The 26,953-nt window shown below is 44.5% G+C and overlaps 1 protein-coding gene across 2 annotated transcripts in view; it reads left to right on the plus strand.

Moving 5' to 3' along the window:
• The window catches only part of PARP4 (poly(ADP-ribose) polymerase family member 4), a 116,199-nt gene that overhangs the window by 57,300 nt on the left and 31,946 nt on the right, over window positions 1–26,953 (plus strand). For both annotated transcript variants that reach the window (XM_084616344.1, XM_084616345.1), the window contains exons 22-27: window positions 7,528–7,723; window positions 7,974–8,044; window positions 9,003–9,190; window positions 12,337–12,436; window positions 18,501–18,671; window positions 23,783–23,863. In XM_084616344.1, the coding sequence (XP_084472470.1) occupies window positions 7,528–7,723; window positions 7,974–8,044; window positions 9,003–9,190; window positions 12,337–12,436; window positions 18,501–18,671; window positions 23,783–23,863 (807 nt within the window). The remainder of the gene's footprint in view (window positions 1–7,527; window positions 7,724–7,973; window positions 8,045–9,002; window positions 9,191–12,336; window positions 12,437–18,500; window positions 18,672–23,782; window positions 23,864–26,953) is intronic.

Consider the following 26,953-nt stretch of genomic DNA (forward strand, 5'->3'; position numbering starts at 1 on the left):
GATGACCACCCTCTTTCCAAATGCTTTTGTTGCTCTGCGCATACTTCTAACACTTCCTGTAACAGTTGCCAGTGGAGAACCCAGTTTCTCCAAGCTGAAGTTAATAAAAACACATCTACACTCCACAGTGACACAGGAGAGGCTGGTCGACCTTGCAACCATCTCAATAGAGCATGAGCTGGCCCAGACTATGGACCTTCAGCAGTTCAAATCTTTGCAGCCACGAAGCCACGGAAAGCACCACTTTGATTATTCAAACAGATAAAGATGCCAGTGTTTACTATGCAGACAAGAAAAGTTACATGTGCTGTTCAGGCATTTGAAAGTTAAGTGTGACTTAAAATTTTTGAACAACGCATTTTAAGTTGTTAGTTCTCCTTTATTGGGGTAGGTAGCAGAGCAGTACCATTAGAGGAGTAGAAAAGGAAGAAGGCAGACTTGAGACCATTCAATGTTTTGGCCCAAGCGAGGGGGTATGAGGGTGTCATTTGAGCTCCCCGCCTCAGGTGCCAAAATGTTGTGGGCCGCCCCTGCGTCCACGACCCGGCACAGGTCTCCCTCCATGGCTCCAGTCAAGAAGCTGAAAAAGACTGTGAGGGGAAGATCTGTTACCTCCCGCAAGGGAAAGGAGAGGGCAGGGGGCTCGCCAGGACCTGTGCCAGGCAGCTCAGCTCCCCCTCGGGAAGTCGGGCCCCAGTTCAAGTCGAGCAGTGCAGCCTATCCCATGCCTTGCCTGCGACTCAAGATAGTGGTGCAGGCCGCGGACAGTTTCAGATGCTATCAATGCCCGAAGCCCTTCAAGCAGCTCAAGAGATCCTGATGCTCCCAGTGCCGCCCTCACCGGCTCCAGTGGTACCCCAATCTCGTGTGTGTGTCCCCGCCTCAGCAGTACTGTTCCCCATCAAGAGGGATGTCCCACAAGCGTTCACCCACCTCTTCAGTCCCCGCACCAGGGCATCAGTCGAGGGATTCAAGGCGTACCTTGCTGGTAGATTGGCGCAGAGCCTCTGAGGCATGCACCACCCCACAAGAACTCCAGGACCGGCCCTGACCATCTTCAAGGGATCAGTACCAATCCCAGGACTGATTGGGAACCAGAGACTGCCGATCGCCGGGCCGTCAAAACCCGTCTCCAAAAAGAAGGTCACCCTACTCAGACGATCCTCCCAGCAACTGGCTTGTAGTAGCTCTCAGTCCCATTCAACATCCCAGTACCGATAGAGGCATGAGGCGTGGATCGCCAGGTATCTGACGCAGATCTACCAAATGCCGTCGGTCCCCAAGATAGTGTCACTCGGAGAGGTCAGCTTCAGGATGCAGCAACTGGCACCAGTCAGACAAGAGCTACCGCTTAGCCCAGTCCTGGTCACCTGGGACCGATCACTCCTCTGGTAGCTCCAGCTCAGAGCAAGGTTCCCTGACTGTGGGACAAGCCCTGGTACCGATGGTGCCGACTACATTATCAGCACCAAAACCTGTCCCATGGCCCCAGGCGCAGTGCCCAGCGCCATGATACCTGTGGAACCTCTGTGGGTTCACCCAGCCTTCCCAGGAGACTTTGGGGGTAAAACCCCGCAGGTCCAGGAGGACCCCAGGGAGCAAGCTGTTGGACCACCAATGGACATGGAGATTCCCACAGCACCGGCATCATCCTCGTCATCACCAGATGAGACTATCATGGGGCCCCCTCACCCAGTTCCTCAGGATGACACCAGAGCGCACCAGGAACTTTTGAAGAGGGTCACTTCTAACCTGGGGCTTCAGGCAGAGGAACTGGAAGAGCCCTCAGACTCTCTGTTTGACATCCTCTGATCCTCAGCCCCTGCCAGGGTGGCTCTACCCCTTCATTAAGGAGATTCTAAGATCACTAATGCCGTGTGGCAGACCCCCTCTTCCATGGACCCCGTCTCTAAAAGGGCCGAACGCAAGTACTTCGTGCCAACCAAAGGGCACGAGTACTTATACTCCCACACTGCCCCAATTCCCTTGTGGTTGAGGTGGTCAAGGAGAGTCAAGGATAACCTGGGGCCACCCCCAGAAATAAAGACTTAAGGAGGCTGGATCTTTTTGGATGTAAGGTTTATTCATCTTCCAGCCTTCAGCTGACAGTGGCCAACCACCAAGCCCTCCTTTACCGATATTACTTCAATATGTGGCAAGCCATGGCCATATTCGAAGGGTCGCTCCCCAAAGCTTCCAAGAAGGAGTTCTGAGCGATCCTCAATGCGGGCACAACTGCAGCCAGGGCTGCCCTCCAGGTGGAGTCAGATGCTGCTTCCCACACCATGGCTTCCGCTATCTCCATGCGGCGAGCCTCTTGGCTGCTCCTCTCTGGTTTGTCCACTGAGGCTCATCAGTCAATGCTGGACCTGCCCTTTGACCGGTGGTCCCTATTTGAGACAGCAAATTGCACAGCCTCAGAGACTCCTGCACCTCCCTAAAAACCCTGGGTCTCTACATCCCAGCTCTGGTATGTAAGTGGTTCAAACCGCAGCAGTCGCAGGGCCAGGGGAGTCAGCCTCGGCAGGACCAGCCCCATAAACAAGCCAAGGGCTACAAGCACTGCCTGAACCACGTGCCTCTACCCTCTGCCCAATTGGGCTTGACCCGTAATAAGCAGGGAGCCAAATGGTCATTTTGAGGGTGCGCCCAAGGGCAACCTACCAGACTATTCCCTGGATCCATCTTTCCCAGTGTTCTCCAACTGCCTTTCCCTCTTCCTCCCTGCCTGGACGGCTATAATCTCGAACCAATGGGTCCTCATTATGGTGGAACAGGGTTATACCCTCCAGTTCCTTTCTAACCCCCACTTCCCACTTGCCTTCCCTATCCCTCTTCAGGGACCCCTCTCTTGAGAGTCTCCTTGCGTAGGAGGTAAAGGGGTTACTACAGCTTGGTGTGGTGGAAGAAGTTCCTCTCGAGTACAGGAATATGGGGTTTTGTTCCCAGTACTTTTTAATCTCAAAGGCCAGGGGCAGTCTATGGCCCATGCTGGACCTGCGAGACCTCAACAAGTGCCTAAAGAAGTTAAAAGTTCTGCATGCTCTCTGGGCCTACTGGTAAACGACAAAAAGTCAACGTTAGTGCCAGTGTAGAGGATAGAGTTAATAGGAGCAGTCCTCAACTAGACCTGTGCCAGGGTATTCCTGCCGCTGGAAAGGTTCCACGTGTTAATGGACCTCATCACTGAAGTCTCCGCATTCCCTCTGATTACAGCCAGAGTCTGTCTGCTCCTCCTGGGTCACATGGCAGCGTGCACTTATGTGGTCCATCATTCCAGGCTCCAAATGTGGCCCCTGCAACAATGGCTGGGGATGGTCTATTCCCAGTCCAGAGACCCCCTGGAAAAGATTGTTACCATTCCCCAGGCGATACTTACCTCGTTGCGATGGTGGACCAATCATAGGACAGTCTTGGAAGGGGTTCTGTTTGACAGCCCCCGTCACTCCATCGAGTTGGTGTCAGACTCCTTGGACCTCGGCTGGGGTGCTCATCTCAGCAATCTCCAGACACCGGGGATGTGGTCCCTGGAGGAGGCGAAGTTGCACATAAACGTCAAAGAGCTCCGAGCAGTCTTGCTGGCGTGTGGAGTCTTCCTGCCCCACCTGTCAGGCAAGGTGGTACGAGTCCTGACGGACAACACAGCCCCATCAACAAGCAAGGGGGAGCGCGCTCGTTGGCTCTCTGTCAGGAGGCGCTCCATCTATGGGACTTCTGCTTCAGCCACTAAATCCACCTGGAAGCTTGTCACCTTCCCGGTGTCAAGAATACGCTGGCGGACCAGCTCAGCAGGGACTTCTCTCACCACGAGTGGTCACTCCATCCAGAGGTAGCCTGCATGATCTTCCAAAAGTAGGGAACTCCCCAAGTTGACCGGTTTGCTAGCAGACAGAACTGAAAATGCCACTGGTTGTTGCAGTTCAAATACAAGACAGAACAAGCTTTAAGCAAGCAAGCAGGCTGGTCTGCTGAAGGGCTGGTCTCCTGTCAGCTTTCCACCCTCTCTTTTATTCTTTCTCTCCCCCCGCGCATTACATACTCCAACAGATAAAAGGAATACACTGGCTTTGTTTAATATTCTTATTTACCAATATCTATCTACCGCATTCCTTGCTCTCGGGCCTTGAGCCCAGTCCTGGGAGGCTTCCCATGGTTCATGTAATCTGGGGGAGATTCCAAGGTTCATGCCCTTGAGAGGAGCCGTGTGTGCACTGCTCCTACACAACACTCCAGGTGTGCCCTGAATGTTGCCAAGTGCATGAACCTTGCATGAATGCTACAACCGGTTTTGCTCTCAACAAGGTTTAAGCAAGGGCTCGCTCTCCGATGCCTGCCTTCTTGTCGTGGTCAGGGAGCCTGATGTGTGCATTCCCGCCAATTCCACTCATCAGCAGGGCCCTGGCAAAGATCAAGAGAGATAAAGCACAGGTTGTTTTGATTTTCCCAGCGTGGCCTTGCCAACATTGGTTCGGCACACTCATGAACTTGTCAGCGGCACCTCCCGGACCTACTGTGACAGGACCATGGTCAGCTCTTCCAGCCCAATTTTGAGTCCCTCCATCTCTCGGCCTGGAGGCTGCATGGCTGAATCCGGAGGAGCAGACCTGTTCGGAAGGAGTCCAACAGGTCTTCCTGGGGAGTAGGACAAGGTTTTCCTTCTGGGCATCCGAGCATGGCATCTCTCCCTCGCATTCTTTCATACAGGCTGTCCTGGACTACCTGCTCCATTTGAGGAACCAGGGCCTGGCACACTTTCCCATTAGAGTGCATCCAGCAGCCATTTCCACATTTTACCCACTGATCCAAGGACAGACGGTGTTTTCCCATGACATGATGGTCAGATTCTTGAGAGGGCTCAAGAAACTCTTCCCACAGGTATGGACTCCTGTCCCACAGCGGGATCTTAACTTGGTCCACCCTAGGCTCACCGGCCCACCCTTTGAGCCACTGCGTTCCTGCTCCCTTGCCCACCTGTCATGGAAGGCCGCGTTCCTGGTGGTGGTGACGTCAGCAAGATGGGTCTCTGAAATTAGAGCCTTGACCTTAGAACCTCTTGTACACAGTCTCCTACAAAGATAAGGCTCAGTTGTGGCCCCACCGGGCCTTCCTGCCAAAGGTGGTCTCCACCTTCCATATGAACCAGGACATCTTCCTCCCGGTGTTCTGTCCCACACAGCACAAGACCAATGAGGACAGACGTCTTCACTCCCTGGACATCCAGAGGACCTTGGCTTTCTACTTAGAATGTACCAAGCCTTTCTGAAAATGGATTCAACTCTTCATCACTACAGCAGATAGGATGAGGGGTCACCCGGTGTCCTCATGCAGGATTTCCAATTGGATCACCTCGTGCATAAGGACCTGTTACGACCTGGCAGGGGTTCCGCTGCCGCTGATTGTCATAGCCCACTCAGTGAGAGTACAGGCATCTTCGATGGCCTTCCTGGCACATATCCCTATCCACGACATCTGTAGAGCCGCAACATGGTCCTCTGTTCACACATTTACTGCTCATTATGCCATCACTCAGCAGGCCAGGGATGACACTGGGTTTGGCAGAGCTGTGTTGTAATCCACACTTCTGTGAACTCCTACCCACCTCCAGGGATACTGCTTTGGAGTCACCTAATATGGAATGGACATGAGTAAGCACTCAAGGAAGAAAAGACCGCTACCTTTTCCATAACTGGTATTCTTCGAGATGTGGTGTTCATGTCCATTCCACAACCCGCCCTTCTTCCCCACTGTTGGAACTGGGTGTGGGTGGGGGGAGCCGGCAGCATCCCTTATACCATGCCATGTGGGTGCCACTCCAGAGGGCGCTAGAGCCAGTCCCCTACGGATACTGCTTAGGGAAAAACTTCTGGCACCGGTGCATGTGGCGAGCACACACACCTGATATGGAATGGACATGAGCAACACATCTGGAAGAACACCAGTTATAGAACGGGTAACTGTCTTTTGCTGTTCCAGCCCTTGGAGTTATGGATCCTTTTAAGCCAGGGAGGAAAGTAATAAAGAAAAGAACAAAACAGCTCTTTAGTTTGTTTTCATTGTGGGGAGTTCAGTCTCTCATTTTTTTCCCTTTTTATCAGGGTTGCTTAGTTTAAACGAACAATTAGTCAATCAAGATTTGCCTCTTAGGTGGTGGCCACATACTCCCAGTCTTTCCTGAAGTGGGGAGGAAATGAGAGTGCCCTATTTCCTTCTCCGGGCTCCAATCTTCTCCTCTCTGTTTGAAAGTCATCTCTACTCCTCCGTCTCCTTCCACTGAGCACCTCCTTGTCTCACTGAAAGCCTTAGGCTTGTCCTGATTAACTCCCTGGGTGGATCCTCTTATTCTAGAATTCTGAACTTATTTAGTTTTGGAACAGAAGTTGATTAAGCAAATTCAGAATAATTCATCCACACAAAGAATTAATCAGGAATAGCTATTTCGCTAGAATTGCACTTCAGACCTTAATTCGAATTAACTTCGACTGTAGACAAGCCCAAGTGTATAAAAGCACTTAGCTTTTTATAAAAAGAAAAGGAGTACTTGTGGCTGTTACTCTGAAACCTAGCTTTTTATAGTCTCTCTGTTCATAAGACTCAGCTGGTGGTTTCACCTTTCCATTACCTAATAGGCCACAGCTGTAGTCTCTCTCAAGTCCTGACATCAATCTCTCATGGTTCAGCTGAGGTTGGAATACGCTTATCTCACCACACCATAGATGGTAACCCATGATCATACTGGAGGGAGGGATTCCACTATGTGAGAAAATTTTAAAACAATAAATACAATCTTTTCTATAACAAAGTAGCTACCTGCTGGAATAAACTTGTATTGAATTCATGGGTTTCTTTTCTGTATTTCCACTCTATAAGCTTAGAGAATGCAGGTTTTTGAACTTTTTAACCAATCACAAGTGCAAGGCAATACAGTGCATGCTTGTTCTCCTGTTTTCTTCAGAAAAAACATTGTACTTTTAAATAAATCTATTTTTAAAATTCTAGGACTTCTCATGAAGTGACGATGGTGTTGATGATTTTAAAAAAATAAGGCTGTTTCTTATTTCCGAGAAACAACTCCATTCTGATTGCAGAAAAGTAAAATAGATGGAACAGAAAACACTTGCAAATTTCCCACTGAATTTCTTACCCACGAGGGATGAGCTAGGGATACAGGACAGGGAGAGCTACTCTCGTCAAGATTTAATACAAACAAACAAAAAACCCACTTGCTCACCTCTAGACCAGTGGTTTTCAACCTTTTTCCATTTGTGGACCCCTAAAAAATTTCAAATGGAGGTGCGGACTCCTTTGGAAATACTAGACTGTCTGCGGACCCTCCGGGGTCCACAGACCACAGGTTGAAAACCACTGCCTGAGACATTTGGCTTTATTATGTTCAGATGCCACAATAATGGGTGACCTTATGAAAACCTAGATACATATAGTGATCTTTGTAAAATGTTTAGCACCCTTTTGGCACTATATAAATAACAGTGGTGCATTGTGTTGATTATCAAACTCTTCTTTCTTCAGGCATGCATGCTTGTATTTCAACCAAAGTTTGAAACAAAGTTTAAAGGAATCCAGCTGTCTGGAGAAATTATTATTTGTCTAGATTGCTCCAATTCCATGGAGGGTTCAACACTGCAACAAGCAAAGAAGATTGCTCTCCATGTTCTACAAATGTCTTGTTTTAGACAGAGAGTGAATGTTATCAGATTTGGCATGAGTAAGTTTTCTTTTGTTGGATGCTGACTTTTATTACTTTCTTGTCATCCTTATCTTTATGCTCATCAAGCAGTAATATATTAAACTGGAAACCTGACGGTCTCTATTATTTAGTAGTAGAGAATACTTTTATTGTGGTTTTTCTAATAGTAAAAATGAAACCATTCACTGCATAATGTCACCATTCCGAAGTTAATGAAATATAACTTAATGTTGAAAGGAAGAACTTAATTTCAGTTTTCACGCCACAGATTTCACAGAATTTTCTTCATATTCAAAGGATATCAAAAGTGATCTTGCAGCAGTGAAGGAGTTTATTATCGTAAGTAAAATTGTTTTTCTCTGCATGCTACTGAGTGTTTCTTTGCCCGCAGGGATTCCATGTAACGTGCACCGTCATGTTGTTTTGTGGCTTTATTTGAGGCCACCTTCTAAATTACTTCCATGGCTTAGTTTTAGTAGTATCCAAGAACCCATTGTCCCTGGTAACAGGTGCATCATCTCTGTTGTATGTCCTGTTATAGCTCAGTGAAAACTTAAGGTAACTCATGGTAGGTGTTAGTCATAGGACAATAAAAGTTGGAGATGGGAGAGTCATACTGGATCATCCAGTTGATCTTTCTGAAATTTAGGATTATTCTCTATTTATGATCTTGTCCAGTCTGGTTTTAAATGATTCCTCAAGTGATGGAGCTTCCACTCCTTCCTTTGGAAAACTTCTCTGCAGCATAATAAATCTGACTACCAGGAAATCTTCCTGATGTTCCTCCTAAATTGTACCTTTTAAAATGTCATGCCCCCTTCCTTTGCCCTCTGGTGACTTTGTAGCAGGACAGGAACAGGTACAGACATCCATGTGAACCTCCCTGCTCTCACAGCACCGTCTTTCTGGCAGTGAAGACAGCACTTGAATATGCCAGTGCACTTGGTCATCCCAATGAAAGGCAAATTCAATTGGCACTGTCTTGGAAGGAAGATTAGATTGTAAATTCTGGAGTGAAGGGATTGTCTTTTTGCTCTGTGTTTGTACAACTTCTAGCACAGTGGGGTTCTGGTCCATGACTGGGGCTCATAGGCACTGTCACAATACAGATAATAACTACTACAGGATGGCAGAAGGCAAGCTCAGTTGTAAGAAGGGAGCAATCACTTGTACTTGGAAACTGGGAGAAATTTACCATGGGAAGGAAAACTTAACTCTTCACTACAGTTTATTCTGGGGAAAGTTAGAAATAAAATCCAAACTTTCAGATAATCATTTTATTATTTTTTCTCTTTAGTCTGCTACACCTACAATGGGAAATACTGACTTATGGAAAACCTTACGTTATTTAAGTTTGTTGTATCCTTCTCAAAGAGAACGTAACATTCTTCTTCTATCCGATGGGCACATTCAGAATGAGAGCATGACCATTCAAATTGTGAAAGAGAATGTCAGACACACCAGGTTATTTACATGTGGTTTTGGGTAAGTACAAAATGAATGAACAGTTGTACTGTGCTGTGCTTCAGACTTAAAAATCACTGATAATTTTACTGGAAATGAAATGTCAATGTGTTGAGGATCATAAGGTTTGTGAATGTGTTGTCTTTATCACGTACATATAGATGGAATGCAAAAAAGTGAATGCCTCATTCTACAATTAAAATAAAAAATTCCAGGAAATTCCAATTTGAGATTCCCTCAGTAGAATTTACTTTGCACATATGTAGTTTTGTCTGTTCCTCTCATTTTTCTGAAATGTGTAATTTTAATATATTCCTGTTTAATGTAAAAAGCATGCCTTAGAATGGGAAATAGTTAAAATTGTTGAAACTTTAACTTTTAACATTTCCTGACTCCATATTTTAATAGTGCAGTAACATCGTTTTCTGCATTGACTTTTTTTTAAAATAAAGATTTAAAAAGAAATTACCACTGCTTTCTAAAATAAGCACTTAATTGGTTCTAATTAGGCTTTGTCTAGACTAGGATTTAAAGATGTGTTAAAAGATGTTAGCTAACATGTTCTGAGTAACTATAAGGTGGGTAGAAAGCTGGCTAGATTGTCGGGCTCAACGGGTAGTGATCAATGGCTCCATGTCTAGTTGGCAGCCGGTATCAAGTGGAGTGCCCCAAGGGTCGGTCCTGGGGCCGGTTTTGTTCAATATCTTCATAAATGATCTGGAGGATGGTGTGGATTGCACTCTCAGCAAATTTGCGGATGATACTAAACTGGGAGGAGTGGTAGATACGCTGGAGGGCAGGGGTAGGATACAGAGGGACCTAGACAAATTGGAGGACTGGGCCAAAAGAAATCTGATGAGGTTCAATAAGGATAAGTGCAGGGTCCTGCACTTAGGACGGAAGAACCCAATGCACAGCTACAGACTAGGGACCGAATGGCTAGGCAGCAGTTCTGCGGAAAAGGACCTAGGGGTGACAGTGGACGAGAAGCTGGATATGAGTCAGCAGTGTGCCCTTGTTGCCAAGAAGGCCAATGGCATTTTGGGATGTATAAGTAGGGGCATAGCGAGCAGATCGAGGGACGGGATCGTTCCCCTCTATTCGACATTGGTGAGGCCTCATCTGGAGTACTGTGTCCAGTTTTGGGCCCCACACTACAAGAAGGATGTGGATAAATTGGAGAGAGTCTAGCGAAGGGCAACAAAAATTATTAGGGGTCTAGAACACATGACTTATGAGGAGAGGCTGAGGGAGCTGGGATTGTTTAGCCTGCAGAAGAGAAGAATGAGGGGGGATTTGATAGCTGCTTTCAACTACCTGAAAGGGGGTTCCAAAGAGGATGGCTCTAGACTGTTCTCAATGGTAGCAGATGACAGAACGAGGAGTAATGGTCTCAAGTAGCAGTGGGGGAGGTTTAGGTTGGATATTAGGAAAAACTTTTTCACTATGAGGGTGGTGAAACACTGGAATGCGTTACCTAGGGAGGTGGTAGAATCTCCTTCCTTAGAGGTTTTTAAGGTCAGGCTTGACAAAGCCCTGACTGGGATGATTTAACTGGGAATTGGTCCTGCTTCGAGCAGGGGGTTGGACTAGATGACCTTCTGGGGTCCCTTCCAACCCTGATATTCTATGATTCTATGAAAAGTCTAGTGTAGATTTTTCAGGGCTTGTCTACATTAGAAAGTTATACCACTTTTACTCTATTGGTACAACCCCCCCCTAGTGCGGCTGCAGTTATATTGGTATTAAAGTACTTTACACTGGTATAGTATTCCCACATGGGTAAGGGAATAACGATACCATTACAAGTTACCTTTATACCGGTATAACTTAATCCATGCTCGGGCTCTTATGGTATAACTATTTCAGTAAAAAAATTACACCCAACATACTTATACTGGTGTAGCTTTTAAGCATAGACCAGACCTCAAAGTATACTGTTAACATATTAAACTGGTTGAGTTAAAGTAATAATGGTGAATGAGAGATAAGTTCACACCTTTCCCGATGCTGTTGATTGGATAGAGACAGTTTTATGCAAAGCTGAATTAACAGAGAAGCAGTGCATCTTTTTATATTGTGATGGTTGTATATTGGCAACTGAAGAAAATAGATTTTTTTTTTTAAATGAAAGGTTAGAATTTTTAGAATATTGCAAAATGCAACAATGGTTGTAAAGAGACTTTAAAATTGTGCATGCCACGCTTTCTCTCAGGCCTGTGAATTTTGTCCTATTTTTGAGGTAAATGCAGTTTTATTCCTTCATTTTTATTTGTTTTTTTCCAGTTAATTTTCACCCTGTCAATGGTGTAACATTTTTTTAGCAGTAAGTCCTTTATCTTGAGAAAATGGGTGTATCAAATCCTGTTTTCTTTTTTTGCTACTGCCACCCCACTTAAAGTTACAGATTATTTGAAACTTGTCGTCCATTTTGTTAGGCAGTCTCTTTATTTTATACATTCATTGTCCTTCCCCTTCGCATTACTTAATTACAGTAGCTTCCGTCCTTTGTAAATAGATCACACAAAATTCTGCATTAGTTAAAAACTCTTGTCTGTTAAGCAATTTTGGCCCCACAATCTTGATTTAAGATCACCCATTTCCAGAAAAAATTGCTTGACAATTCAAAATGAAATGCTGATGGCTTTCAATGGAAGTAGGGCGTCTATTTAATGTAGGCCCCTTTGAAAACCCCTGCCTCAAAGATCTTACATCTGTTATGGAGAAACTCAAGAATGCATTTTCCTTAAAACCCTGTGAACATGTACTTCATCCCTCATTTCACTACTTCCTGTGGGAAACCAATGAGTTGGCTTTTCTCTGTGTGTGATTTGCACTAATTGAATGCTGAATTTTCAGAGCTAAGACGTGGGTTTTAAACCTATATGCTCTGGGGATGAACATGGGAAACACTGCTGCTCTTGTTGGTTTTCACTCTTGATAGCATTAGAATAGTGATAAATATAGGCAGCCCTCTGTCAGGATGGAGCATGCGTTGGATCTTGCCAGTTCTGAGCTTTCTTTAATGTAGATGTGAATGAAAGAGGGGGATTTAAAGAAATTGGAGAACTTGCTAGACTATTAAAAAATTAAAATGTTTGGAATCAATTTCAGATTATCAGTTTTTACTTAAAAAACAAAAAACAAATCTTTTAAAATGTGGTTAGTTCCACAGCAAATCATCACATGCTGAGATCTTTGTCTCAATATGGCGCTGGAGCATATGAATATTTTGACCCAAAATCGAAGTATAACTGGCTAAAAAAGGTAAGTTTTATCAATCCTGAATATATTTTTTCTGAATTTTACACTATTGGCAGCTGATTTGGGTGGAACTCTTTGGGAGCCTCAAAGTTTCAAATTGGGAGGAGCATGTTCTCGGGATTGTGGGGTCTTGCTGTTTCAAACAGGAGTACTCTTGGTGTTTTAACAGACAGAGGACTGCTTTATATTGGGGAATGGGGCCTTTGTGTCTCAAAGAGCAGTTCCCTCTTAAGTGAGATGTTGGACTCCACCTGAAAAGCAACTCCCTCTAACTTTCAGATACCACACCAGTTTCAGACCAGGGACCCCACGAAAAGGAGAAGCTTCTGAAATATCTTTCCACTGCCCTTCCTCTTTGACGCCTCTGATTTTTAAAATATAAGTTCACCTGGGTGAAGAGTGGTACTTCTCTCTTGCGGGATATGTACACTCCATCCCATATGCCGGGTCACATATGGTGAGAAGAAAGGAAAAAACTTTATAGGAGCCAGTTGGGTCCTGTGTTCATGACCCTGACTATAAAACGTGGCAGTACAGCCTAGTGGCTGGAGTCAATAAAGTTGCCCTTCTACTCAGGGCAGCGCGGCCTAATGGCCAGCGTCAGTAAAGGCGCCCACTTCTGGAGTACTGGCTCGCTGGGGATGCGGGGTTCCACCTAGGGTGTGTGGTGCTCAGGGTAAGGGGACTCAGGTCTTCCTTGCTCCTTTGAGTCCTAGCCCAGGGCCCTGGCAGTGATGGAGGTGCTCACCCCCAAGTCAGCAGGGGTCCTCCCAAAACATCTTGACTGGTTCCCTGTTTCGCTCACTGGAGAAAAGTCTAAGTCCCCTGGCCTGCTTTCTACTCTTTCTCCCTCAGCGATGCTCCATGGTTCCCAAGGGTCTCTAGGGTCCTAAAGACTCTTCTCAGGGCTCATCAGGCAGCGTGGAGTCTGTCTGGAGCTCTGTGTGCCATGGCTCTGTAGTGGGGGCATGTAGCAATTCCCTGGAGAAAGCCTGTAGTCTGCGTCCTCCCCCTTCAGCTGCCTGTCCAGACTGAGTTGGGCAGGCTGCTTCTTTTTATACTCTGCCTCCAGGCAGAACATTCCCAGCAGGGTTGGTGGGGCGGGGCTTCCTCAGCCTGCAAAGCACAGTTAACCCTTTTGGGGCTGGCATACGGTAGGTACACCCCATCACATTCTCATTTTAGGAACTTGGTGAGACTATCTCAGTAGTTTATGATGCTGAGGCGATGTTGGCTGCTACTCTTTGAATGACCTCTGCTGGAAAGTTGCAGCAGTGTTCTCTTTCAACCAGAAACTTGTCAGTTTTCTCCATTGTCTCTCCTTGTTTGAACATAATTTACATTATAAGGGAAGAGGAGATGGTATTTGGTGTGAATAAGAACCAAATTTCAGTTTTGTTCCTTGTTTACAACACTGAGAGAATAAAATAAAATGAAAAGACTCCATGAATTATTTATTTATTTTAGTGTCAGATTCTGTTGTACTCTTCTTGATTAGGGCTTGGTCTACACTTAAAACTTAGGTCAATGAAGCTACAGCATGCAGGGGTATGAAGGCCAAAAAAGAATTTGAAGAACAGCTAGCCAAAGACTCAAAAAGTAATAGCAAAATTTTGTTTAAGTACATCAGAAGCAGGAAACCTGCTAAACAACCAGTGGAGCCACTGGACAATCAAGATGCTAAAGGAGCACTGAAGGATAAGACCATTGTGGAGAAACTAAATGAATTCTTTGCATCAGTCTTCATGGCTGCAGATGTGAGGGAGATTCCCAAACCTGAACCATTCTTTTTAGGTGACAAATCTGAGGAATTGTCCCAGATTGAGGTGTCATTAGAGGAGGTTTTGGAACAGATTGATAAACTAAACAGTAATAAGTCACTAGGACCAGATGGTATTCACCCAAGAGTTCTGAAGGAACTCAAATGTGAAATTGCAGAACCACTAACTGTAGTCTATAACCTATCATTTAAATTAAATCAGCCTCTGTACCAAATGACTGGAGGATAGCTAATGTGATGCCAATTTTTAAAAAGGGTTCCAGAGGTGATCCCAGCAGTTACAGACTGGTAAGCCTGACTTCAGTACTGGACAGACTGGTTGAAACTGTAGTAAAGAACAAAATTGTCAGGCACATAGATGAAGATAATTTGTTGGGGAAGAGTCAACATAGTTTTTGTAAAGGAAAATCATGCCTCACCTATCTACTAGAATTCTTTGGGGGGATCAACAAGCATGTGGACAAGGGGGATCCAGTGGATATAGCATACTTACATTTTCAGAAAGCCTTTGACAAGGTCCCTCACCAAAGGCTCTTAAGCAAAGTAAGCTGTCATTGGGTAAGAGGGAAGGTTCTCTCATGGATTGGTAACTGGTTAAAAGATAGGAAGAAAGGGTAAGAAGAAATGGTCAGGTCTCAGAATGGAGAGAGGTAAATAGTAGTGGGCCCCATCGATTTCAACATATTCATAAATGATCTGGAAAAAGGGGTAAATAGTGAGGTGGCAAAATTTGCAGATGATACAAAACTACTCAAGATAGTTAAGTCCCGGGCAGACTGCAAACAGCTACAAAAAGATCTCTCAAAACTGTGTGACTGGGCAACAAAATGGCAGATGAAATTTATTGTTGGTAAAAGCAAAGTAATACAGATTGGAAAACATAATCCCAACTATACATATAAAATGATGGAGTCTAAATTAGCTGTTTCCACTCAAGAAAGAGATCTTGGAGTCATTGTGGATAGTTCTCTGAAAACATCCACTCAATGTGCAGAATGTTGGGAATCATTAAGAAAGGGATAGACAATAAGAAAATATCATATTGCCTCTATAGAAATCCATGGTATGCCCACATCTTGAATAGTGTGTGCAGATGTGGTGGCCCCATCTCAAAAAAGATATATTGGAATTGGAAAAGATTCAGAAAAGGACAACAAAAATGATTAGGGATATGGAATGGCTTCAGTATGAGAAGAGATTAATAAGACTGGGACTTTTCAGCTTGGAAAAGAGATGACTAAGGGGGGGAATATGATAGAGGTCTATAAAATCATGACTGGTGTGGAGAAAGTAAATGAGGAAGTGTTATTTACTCTTTCTCATAACACAAGAACTAAGGGTCACCAAATGAAATGAATAGGCAGCAGGTTTAAAACAAACGAAAGGAAGTATTTTTTCACACAACACATAGTCAGTCTGTGGAACACTTTGCCAGAGGATGTTGTGAAGGCCAAGACTTGTGAAGGGTTCAAAAAAGAACTAGGTAAGTTCATGGAGGATAGGTCCATCAATGGCTATTAGTCAGGATGGGCAGGGATGGTGTCCCTATCCTTTGTTTCCCAGAAGCTGGGAATGGGCAACAAGGGATGGATCACTTGATGATTACCTGTTCTGTTCATTCCCTTGGGGGCACCTAGCATTGGCCACTGTTGGAAGAGAGGATACTGGGCTAGATGGACCGTTGGCCTGACCCATAGAATATCAGGGTTGGAAGGGACCTCAGGAGGTCATCTAGCCCAACCCCCTGCTCAAAGCAGGACCGATCCCCGATTAAATCATCCCAGCCAGGGCTTTGTCAAGCCTGACCTTAAAAACTTCTAGGGAAGGAGATTCCACCACCTCCCTAGGTAACGCATTCCAGTGTTTCACCACCCTCATAGCGAAAAAGTTTTTCCTAATATCCAACCTAAATCTCCCCCACTGCAACTTGAGATCATTACTCCTTGTTCTGTCATCTGCTACCACTGAGAACAGTCTAGATCCATCCTCTTTGGAACCCCCTTTCAGGTAGTTGAAAGCAGCTATGAAATCCCCCTTCATTCTTCTCTTCCGTAGACTAAACATCCCCAGTTCCCTCAGCCTCTCCTCATAACTCATGTGTTCCAGTCCCCTAATCATTTTTGACTCTTTCCAATTTTTCCACATCCTTCTTGTAGTGTGGGGCCCAAAACTGGACACAGTACTCCAGATGAGAACTCACCAATGTCGAATAGAGGGGAACGATCACGTCCCTCGATCTGCTGGCAATGCCCCTACTTATACATCCCAAAATGCCATTGGCCTTCTTGGCAACAAGGGCACACTGTTGACTCATATCCAACTTCTTGTCCACTGTTACCCGTAGGTCCTTTTCTGCAGAACTGCTGCCTAGCCATTCGGTCCCTAGTCTGTAGCAGTACATGGGATTCTTCCATCCTAACTGCAGGACTCTGCACTCGTCCTTGTTGATCCTCATCAGATTTCTTTTGGCCCAATCCTCCAATTTGTCTAGGTCTCTCTGTATCCTATCCCTACCCTCCAGCGTATCTACCACTCCTCCCAGTTTAGTGTCATCTGCAAACTTGCTGAGGGTGAAATCCACACCATCCTCCAGATCATTTATGAAGACATTGAACAAAACCAGCCCCAGGACCGACCTCTGGGGCACTCCACTTGATACCGGCTGCCAACTAGACATGGAGCCATTGATCACTACCCGTTGAGCCCCACAATCTAGCCAGCTTTCTATCCACCTTCTAGTCCATTCATCCAGCTCATACTTCTTTAACTTGCTGGCAAGAATACTGTGGGAGACCGTGTCAAAAGCTTTGCTAAAGTCAAGGAACAACACGTCCACTGCTTTTCCTTCATCCACAGAGCCAGTTATCTCGTCATAGAAGGCAATTAGATTAGTCAGGCATGCCTTGCCCTTGGTGAATCCATGCTGACTATTCCTGATCACTTTCCTCTCCTCTAAGTGCTTCAGAATTGATTCCTTGAGGACCTGCTCCATGATTTTTCCAGGGACTGAGGCGAGGCTGACTGGCCTGCAGTTCCCAGGATCCTCCTTCTTCCCTTTTTTAAAGATGGGCACTACATTAGCCTTTTTCCAGTCATCCGGGACCTCCCCCGATCGCCATGAGTTTTCAAAGATAATGGCCAATGGCTCTGTAATCACATCCGCCAACTCCTTTAGCACTCTCGGATGCAACGCTTCCAGCCTCATGGACTTGTGCTCGTCCAGCTTTTCTAAATAGTCCTGAACCACTTCTTTCTCCACAGAGGGCTGGTCATCTTCTCCCCATGCTGTGCTGCCCAGTGCAGTAGTCTGGGAGCTGACCTTATTTGTGAAGACAGAGTCAAAAAAAGCATTGAGTACATTAGCTTTTTCCACATCCTCTGTCACTAGGTTGCCTCCCTCGTTCAGTAAGGGGCCCACACTTTCCTTGACTTTCTTCTTGTTGCTAACATACCTGAAGAAACCCTTCTTGTTACTCTTAACATCTCTTGCTAGCTGCAACTCCAGGTGTGATTTGAGCTTCCTGATTTCAATCCTGCAAGCCCAAGCAATATTTTTATACTCATCCCTGGTCATTTGTCCAATCTTCCACTTCTTTTAAGCTTCTTTTTTGTATTTAAGAGCAGCAAGGATTTCACTGTTAAGCCAAGCCGGTCGCCTGCCATATTTACTATTCGTTCTACACATCAGGATGGTTTGTACCTGTAACCTCAATAAGGATTCTTTAAAATACAGCCAGCTCTCCTGGACTCCTTTCCCCCTCATGTTATTCTCCCAGTGGATCTTGCCCATCAGTTCCCTGAGGGAGTCAAAGTCTGCTTTTCTGAAGTCCAGGGTCTGTATTCTGCTGCTCTTCTTTCTGCCTTGTGTTAGGATCCTGAACGTGACCATTTCATGGTCACTGCCTCCCAGGTTCCCATCCACTTTTGCTTCCCCTACTAATTCTTCCTGGTTTGTGAACAGCAGGTCAAGAAGAGCTCTGCCCCTACTTGGTTCCTCCAGCACCAGGAAATTGTCCCCTACATTTTCCAAAAACTTCCTGGATTGCCTGTGCACCGCTGTATTGCTCAGTATAGATGCTCTTATGATCTTATGAAGAATCCACACCCCTGAGCACTGCAGTTATACCAACCTAATCCCCTGGTGTAGACACAGCTAGGTCAACAGAAGAATACTTCCGTCAACCTAGCTACTATCGCTCAGGGAAGTGCAGCGAAAAGAAAACTCCTTCTTGTGATATTTTTCCTATTAGAGTAATGTATTTAACTGATTTGCATCTTTTTTCACAGATAGAAAGCCAGAGATCCAGAATATTTTCTCCAGGATGCAGTTCTGTCTCTATTAAATGGCAACAGTTTGATGCAAATGCACCAGAGCCATTGCAGGCTCCTGCTCAAATACAGTCTTTATTTAACAACGAAAGACTTCTTGTCTATGGATTTATCCCACATTGTACTCAGGTAAGGAATGATACAAAGAAGCATCTTCTTTTTTGGGTGGGTAAAAATTAATATATACAATGGAGTCTCATCTTACGCGGAGGTTAGGTTCTCAAGTCAGCGCGTAAGGCGAAAATCGCGTATAGTCAAAATTACCCTTAAAAATCCCTTAAATCTCCCATAAAGTACAGTATACTGTACATGGTTTTGTGTACACAATCCTTTACAGTAATATGTATAAATGTATAATGTATACAATAATGTACAGTATATAATAAAGAGTACATATGCAAAATATAATTTTACAGTATTTTTAATTACAGGGGGTTGTCAGGGCTTGATGTCGATCCAGGAGACAGATGATGGAGAGCTTGGGTGACTGAGAGCGAGTTGTAGACCAAGTGGTTGGCTCTGGTTCAGCTTGAGAAGTTGATTGCATAGGCTCATCTGCTGCTGGTTGTTTTTCCTTGAAAAACATGGTGATCGGCAACAGTCGCTGTTGTCTCTTGAGCTGCTCAACCATTTCTTGATGTGGTCTCAAATCGTCCGTAATACTACATGTGATCCCTCGTTCCATAGAGGGATCATATTCAGAAATTAAATCATTCAGGTGTTTCGCTGCTTGGAACACTTCAGCAAAAGTATGAAGATTCCAACTTGCTGGCTCTTCCTGTTCATCGTCATCATCTTCGTCTTCTGTAGACGATTTTATCAGTTCCTCTAACTCTTCGTTAGTCAATGTTTCTCTATGGCTCTCAGTTAATTCTTCAATTCCTTCCTCAAGGATGTCAACGAAGCCATCACCACCCACTTGCCTGGCCACCTGAACAATGCGTTTCACTTCTTTGTCAATGGTCGGGAAACCCTTAAAATCATTCACACATTCTTTCCATAGGTTTTGCCAACATGCATTGACTGTTTCGGGCTTGATTGTATCCATTGCCTGTTTAACATAAGTGATGCAATCGGCATTGAAGGACTTCCAACACTCCATCACATTAAGATTAGGATCAGCATCCATAGCACTACGTATCCGTGAGATCGCAAGCCTCGTGTATGTGGCCTTGAAACAGCGAATCACGCCTTGGTCAAGAGGTTGGAGAATGGAGGTGGTATTGAGGGGAGAAAGATGACATCAACATTATTATGCACAAACTGGAGTGCCACAGGGTGGCCAGGAGCATTGTCTATGATCAGCAACACTTTAAAGTCAAGTCCTTTCTCTTCGAGGTACCGCTTGACCTCCGGAAAGAAACGCTTGTGGAACCAATCCAGAAATAATGCTGCCGTCACCCAGCCTTTTTATTTGATTGCCAGAACACAGGCAAGAGATTTTTGTTCTTGCCTTTTAGGGCACGGGGATTTGCAGCTCTGTAGAGCAGGCCCGGCTTTATTAAATGCCCAGCCACATTGCCACAAAACAACACAGTCACACGGTCTTTAGCTGCTTTGAAGCCAGGGTCTTGTCTTTCTGATTTCGAAATGTAAGTGTGGTTGGGTGTTTTTTTCTAGAAGAGCCCAGTCTGGTCAGCATTAAAAACTTGTTCCGGAAGATAGCCCTTTTCTTCTATGATTTTCTTTAATTGTTCAGGGTAGGCTTTTGCTGCCTCTTTGTTGGCAGATGCAGCTTCACCAGTTGTCTGAACTTGTTTGAGGTTGAAGCGGTTCCTAAAACTGTTAAGCCAACCTTGACTGGCTTTGAATTCCTTCTCATCAGAAGGCTGTCCCTCTTCGGCGGGAGGTTTGAACAGCACGTAGAGGCTAAGAGCCTTTTCTCGCAACGTGTTGCCATCGATAAGCACACGTTTACAGTTCATGCCTTCCAGCCACAAGTTTAATGCCTTTTCAGTCTTCACTAAAGTCTTATCACGCACCTGGCTTGTAACCTTAGCAGTTATTGGAGCACTTGATGCCATGGCTTGATGAATTTCTCTCTCTCGAATCTTGATGGCACGGATGCTAGATTTGTTGCAGCCATATTTACATGCCACGTTGGAGACCGACATACCATCTCTCAGTAAGTCCAACACAGCCAGTTTTTCCTCCAGCATTGGAACAGATCGCTGTTTCTTTGATTGAGCACCAGATGAAGTAGTTGGCTTGCGTTTAGGGGCCATGTTGTATGAAAAATACGTATCTTTAAACACTAGAATCACACTCAGGGTGGCGAGATGCTCACACCTATGAGAGGCATGCAGGAACTGAGACCGACTCAGGGAAGAGCAGATTCACGTCTCACACTCACTCCAGGGCATACGCTTATAGCGTGGAATGGTGGGCGGAATCGCCCGCACTATTTACAGGTATTTTGTTATTTTTCCTTTTTTTTGCTGAGCGCATAGAGTTGAATTCGCATAAGTTAAGTGCGCGTATGATGCGACTCACCTATAATGCACTGCAAAGCTTCCTATATATTGATTGCTGGGATAAATTTTGTGTGACTTTCTTACACTGGCTTAAAAATGTTGTTTAAAAGCCTCACTGTGCCTGACCTGTAAGAAATATGGAGAAATAGGTGGTCCCTGCCCCAAGGAATGTACAGTCTTACCAACAGTCTGTACTAGGTGAACAACCAATTACTGACAACGATCCTCTTATTTGTCTTAGGTACTTACATGGCCTCCATTACCACAGTGCATCACTGTCTTTAATATATTTATCCTCACAACACCCCTATAATGCAGGGAAGTACAATCACCTGCATTTTACAAATTAAGAACTAAGTGACCCAGGAAGTGTCTTGTAGAACAGGGACTTGAACCCAGATCTCCAAACCTAGTACCATAATCACTAGACCATCCATCCTTCCATAGGATCATCCTTTCCCCAAATTTTTCTCAACTGGCATTGAAAATGGCTCAGCTGCTAGTGTGAATGAGACAAAACTGTTTTCAGTACAGTTACAGAAAGTACTATTGACACTTGTGTTCCCTGTAAGCTGTGCGCTTGAATGGTGGCAGGAGAGATTTAAGTGCCACCCAGCTGATTAGGAGAGTACGCACTGCTGGCAGCATGTGTTCAGGTGCCCCTCCCCCCACATTGCTCCGTCCTGCAGCTGCTCCCAGGACCCTTCTGCTGGCTGTGCAGAGTGTCAGGGGAGGGTGCTGATGTCAGGGTGTCCCCCTCTACCCCTGCCCCTGTACCCTATCTCCACAGAGCAGGGGACACAGCTTGGCTCAGGACTCAGAGCTGCTGCCGGGAAGGGTGAGTGACTGAGTGCCTTTCTTAAAGAGACAGTGCACTGTTTCTGAGATTTCCCATCCAGCAGCCAGCTCACACAGTCTCTCTCTCACCCCCCCCCCACGCACACTCGCTCTCTCTCTCACACCCCCCCACCCACGTACCCCATCTCTGCAGAGTGGGGGAGGGAAGACAACAGGGGCCAGGACAGATCAGGAGAGCTTTCAGTGAGTTTCTTAAAGAGACAGCGCAGGACGTCTGTCAGAAACTTTCCCAGCAGCCAGCACACACACTGTCTCTGTGTCAAACACACACACTGTTTCTCTCTCACACAGATGTGCAGGTGAACAAGCCTCTGAAAGTGTGGCTGATGTGATGTGATTAGGTCCTATGATGGCGTCTCTTGAATAGATATGTGGACAGAGTTAGCAACAGGCTTTTTTGCAAGGATAGGTTCCTGGGTTAGTGTTTTTGTTGTATTTGCTTCAGGTTGGGGGGCTGTCTGTAAGCAAGGACTGGCCTGTCTCCCAAAATCTGTAAGAGTGAGGGATCGTCCTTCAGGATAGGATGTAGATCCTTGATGATGCGCTGGAGAGGTTTTAGTTGGGGTCTGAAGGTGACGGCTAGTGATGTTCTGTTACTTTCTTTGTTGGGCCTGTCCTGTCATAGGTGACTTCTACCAATGTACTATATGCCCCTCTGCCATATACATTGGCCAAACCGGACAGTCTACACAAAAGAATAAATGAACACAAATCAGATGTTAAGAATTATAACATTCAAAAACCAGTCGGAGAACACTTCAACCTCCCTGGACACTCAATTACAGACCTAAAAGTCTCAATTATTCAACAAAAAAACTTCGAAAACAGACTCCAACGAGAAACTGCAGAACTGGAATTAATTTGCAAACGGGACACCATTAAATTAGGCTTGAATAAAGACTGGGAGTGGATGAGTCATTACACAAACTAAAAACTATTTCCCCATGCTAATTTTCCCCCTACTGTTACTCACACCTTCTTGTCAATTGTTTGAAATGGACCATCCTGATTATCACTACAAAACTGTTTTTTTCTCCTGCTGATAATAGCCCACCTTAATCGATTAGTCTCGTTAGAGTTGGTATGGCAATCCCATTTTTTCATGTTCTCTGCATATCTATCTATTTATCTATCTACCTATCTTCCTACTGTATTTTCCACTGCATGCATCTGATGAAGTGGGCTTTAGCCCATGAAAGTTTATGCGCAAATAAATTTGTTAGTCTCTAAGGTACCACAAGTACTCCTCGTTCTTTTTGCTGACACAGACTAACGTGGCTACCACTCTGAAACATATATTCTCTGTAATTTTATTCTTTCAAAGTGTGTTATTTTAGTGTTTTGACTGGTCTATGCATTTCATAATTTTTATTTCTCTTACACTTAAATTGAATTCTTTGAGTAGTGAGTTCTATAATGCCTATAATGTTCTGTCCTGGCTGGAGTAATTATCCCTATTTAACTTTTTTAAAATATATATTATATCTAGGTTTTTTGTTTCTACTGGTGGTGTACATCCACACATACCTTGGTGCACATAACAAAATTTATTCTGCACATGGATGGAAAAAATTAGAGGGAACATTGATTGACACACTTTTTATTAGCCACCAATCTTTATCACACAAGTTGTAGAGGGAATCAAACTTTAATAGAAACCATCTTCTCAACAAAATGTCGTATGTGATGTTCCTGTCATTGTGCTTAAATACATTTAGGATTCCTTTTTTGTGGGTCTTCTGTATAGATTCTTTTGTGTACCAGGGAAAATGTTTTTAAAGATATGCATCTGATTACTCACAACTCCAATTCTGTTTGCATTTCTGAAAATGGAGCATCACTGCAGAAGTACTGACAGCACGGAATGATAGGGAAAAATGAGAGGAATACATTTCTTATTTCTTTCAGGCCACCTTAAATGCACTAATAAATGACCAAGAATTGCAAGAAATGGTATCAACCACTGAATTACAGAAGACAACAGGAACAGTGAGTTAGGCCAATGTTATTTATACATACCATATGTTAGGGGGCTTATTCCTTCACCCACTTACTTCCCTTGTCCTTCTCGCATGAACAGAGAGCAACAATACCCGAAGTCCAAAGGTGCAAACAATTTGATGTTTATTGGGGTAAACTTCCAGCAAGCATGATTCCAGTTTCCTTTCTTAGTGTCCCTCTTTCCAGCTCTGACACCACAGAGCCTTACCTGTGTCCCTGTTCCCATTCCCCCCCTCTTAGCAAAACATGATTCCAATTTCCCCACCCCCATTCTCTGTTCCCTTCCCCCCACCCACCCCCTCACTTCCTGATTGACTGCAGACTATATAGTAAAACTTGAGTTCTGCTTAGCTATACCTTAACCAATCATTTTACTGAAATTTAACTAACCAATCCTAACATACTGTAACATGATTATTTAACCAATTATATCCCACCACCTTAATTAGTTTACACCCAGCAAAATTAATTATACAGCAGACAGAAACAATCACAGAACCAGACAGAGATTATACAGACAAACAATAGGGAAATGGGGACTACAGTGATAGAACAAACACAGAAATGAGGATTTCACATCCCAGCTATAGATAAGTGAGTTCTTGCCAGACAGGATGCTATCAAACTAAGTTTCCTGTTACATCTTCTAGGCACTTCCCTTTCTCTGGAGGCAATAGGCCTTATCAGGACAGCCCTAACAGCCTAATAGCACCTAACAGCCCAATAGCACCTTATTTCAATGTGACTAGTTTGGAATGTGAGGATGTGACCGTTCACTTCCCAGCTTATGGCTGCCTCTGCTGCTTAGCCAAAGGCCTGAGCCTAAGAACAGGGCCTCAGACTGTCACAGTAAGAGAAAGCTCTTACACCAGCAGACAGTGATTTTGATTCTTTCTTTTATACCTCTATAACTAGCTATGTGATAAGAATAAACCTAAATTCTTAGAGTATAGGCCTTTACAGACAGGCCTGAATATCTATATCCTAACACCATATGCATGTTGTTTTAAAATAGCACATACCCTTGTTTTCAGCATTTTTGCTTCTGCTGTTTTAATAAAGAACCTCAGCCTCATTTGAAGGAAGCTTTTAAAAAGGCAGCTGACTTATGTGGGATAAGTGAGCACATTTCCGACATGCTTGATGGCCCAGACTGATTTGTAAAATATAAACTTACCTGGGTGGAAGGTGGTTCTTCTCATTTTAGGAATTTGTTGGGGCTACCTCTGTAGTTTCTGACGTTGAGGTGATGTTAGCTGACCTCTGCTGGGGATGATGCAGCAGCGTTCTCTTTCAATACTTAAGCCATTGCTTTTTGGAAAAATTCTAAAAGAACTGAGGCCTGGTCTACACTACATAGTTAGGTCGACGTAAGGCCGCTAGTTATGACCTAATTATGTCAGTGTACACACTGAAGCCTTGTCGTGCCGATGTAAATGCCCAGCTACATCGACATACTAACTCCACATCCACAAGAGGCATAGGGCTTATGGCAGTGTAGTTAGGGCAATGCAGCATCTGTGTAGACACCTCTTTACTTACATTGGCTGTTGGCCATTTCAGGGCTCCAAGCTGGATCTGTGAAATTGATGAAAAAACTCAGGGAGGTGAGAAGCCTGGGTGGCTCACTCCCGCTCCCAGTGGGGAGGCGAGAAGCTGAGAATCCGGTGGGCAGCTGGCCTCAGGTCCCAGTTGGGAGGCAAGAAGCCAAGCTGGCTCCTGGCGGGGAGCTGCGCCTGGCTCTCAGTCCTGGCTCTCAATCCCCAACACTATCCCTCTTCAGGCTCTGGAAGTGCTCCTGGTGAGGATGTGCACCGTTGACAGGAGTGTAGTGTGGACATCAGTGACTGCAGTAATTGCTGAGGTGGCTGTAAGTCAACCTAACAGGTCAACTTAAGTCTGTAGTGTAGACTGTAGTGTAGATGCCCTGAGAGAGGAGGAATCGTAAAAGGCAGCACTATCCAGTGTGACCAAAGGTTGTGACTGTTTCAGTTAATATTGAAGAAACTGCAAATCCACTCCCTATGGGAAAGCACGGAAGCAGTCCTAAATAACTTCCTAAACTGAAAAGAGGAAAATGGCTAAAAGAGGCATTTATTTACTTTTCAGAGCTTGTCTACTCCTGGAAATTCACCTAAATAACTATTCCAGAATAATTATTTATTAATAATTATTTTGAAATCGTTACTTTGGTGTAAATTCATGTGTGAGCATTTTTATTTATTAATGAGTGCATCTTTGCTGTTTATCTTAATCCACATTGGAAGATATTTCAGTAAATTTCCAAGCTCTTATACAGACAAACTGGGTTGGTGCAAATGGGGGAGGTACTCACTTATCCTAATGAGTCAGGTACTCTTTAAACTACTGTCCTGAGAGGTTCAAATGCTCATCTGGGCTTCAGATCAGTATTCCTCTTCATGGGTCAAGTTTTTAGTTTGTACCTCCACAAATCACACTCCTTCTTTTGATCCCACAACTAATCAAAGGTGCAGAAAGGACAAATGCAATTTTGACAGGTGCAAATTACGATTGCAAAAAGAGAAGCTGCCTTATGAAAATCTGGGCCAAATTTCGAAGATGAGTGTTATTTTTCTATGCCTCAGATAGAATCTGAGAATTCCCACCATTTTTTCCTTTCCCCTGTATCCAGAAAGATCCCTTTGTTTTGGCTACCAACATCTAGCCAAAAAGGACTCACCAGAGGTTCCCTTCTGAGTCAGTCAATGTTTTTTTTAAAAATGGACATGTGGAGTTGATTGGATGACACATTGCTCCATGTCCTTACTGGGCTGGGTTTAACAGTCCTCAGTACTCCCACTCCTTGTTGGCTTTAACATATTACAGTTGTACAGATTATTTTCCTCCTCTTGGCTAGAGTGGTGCAGTTGAAACAGAAATTATATCACCGGTTTGCACAGTTCACTGTCCCCCAGAGCTGATGGTATAAAGGTATGATGACTTTTAAAAGTTAAAAAAATGCGCACTAATCATAAAAATACAAAATTATTTCAAACAAGGTGTGGGATGTAATGCTCCTCTATGGAAAATACTGCCTTGAAACTTTTAACATTCAAT

This window comes from Lepidochelys olivacea, assembly GCF_965140295.1.
Source record: "Lepidochelys olivacea isolate rLepOli2 genome assembly, chromosome: 1".
NCBI lineage: Eukaryota > Metazoa > Chordata > Testudines > Cheloniidae > Lepidochelys > Lepidochelys olivacea.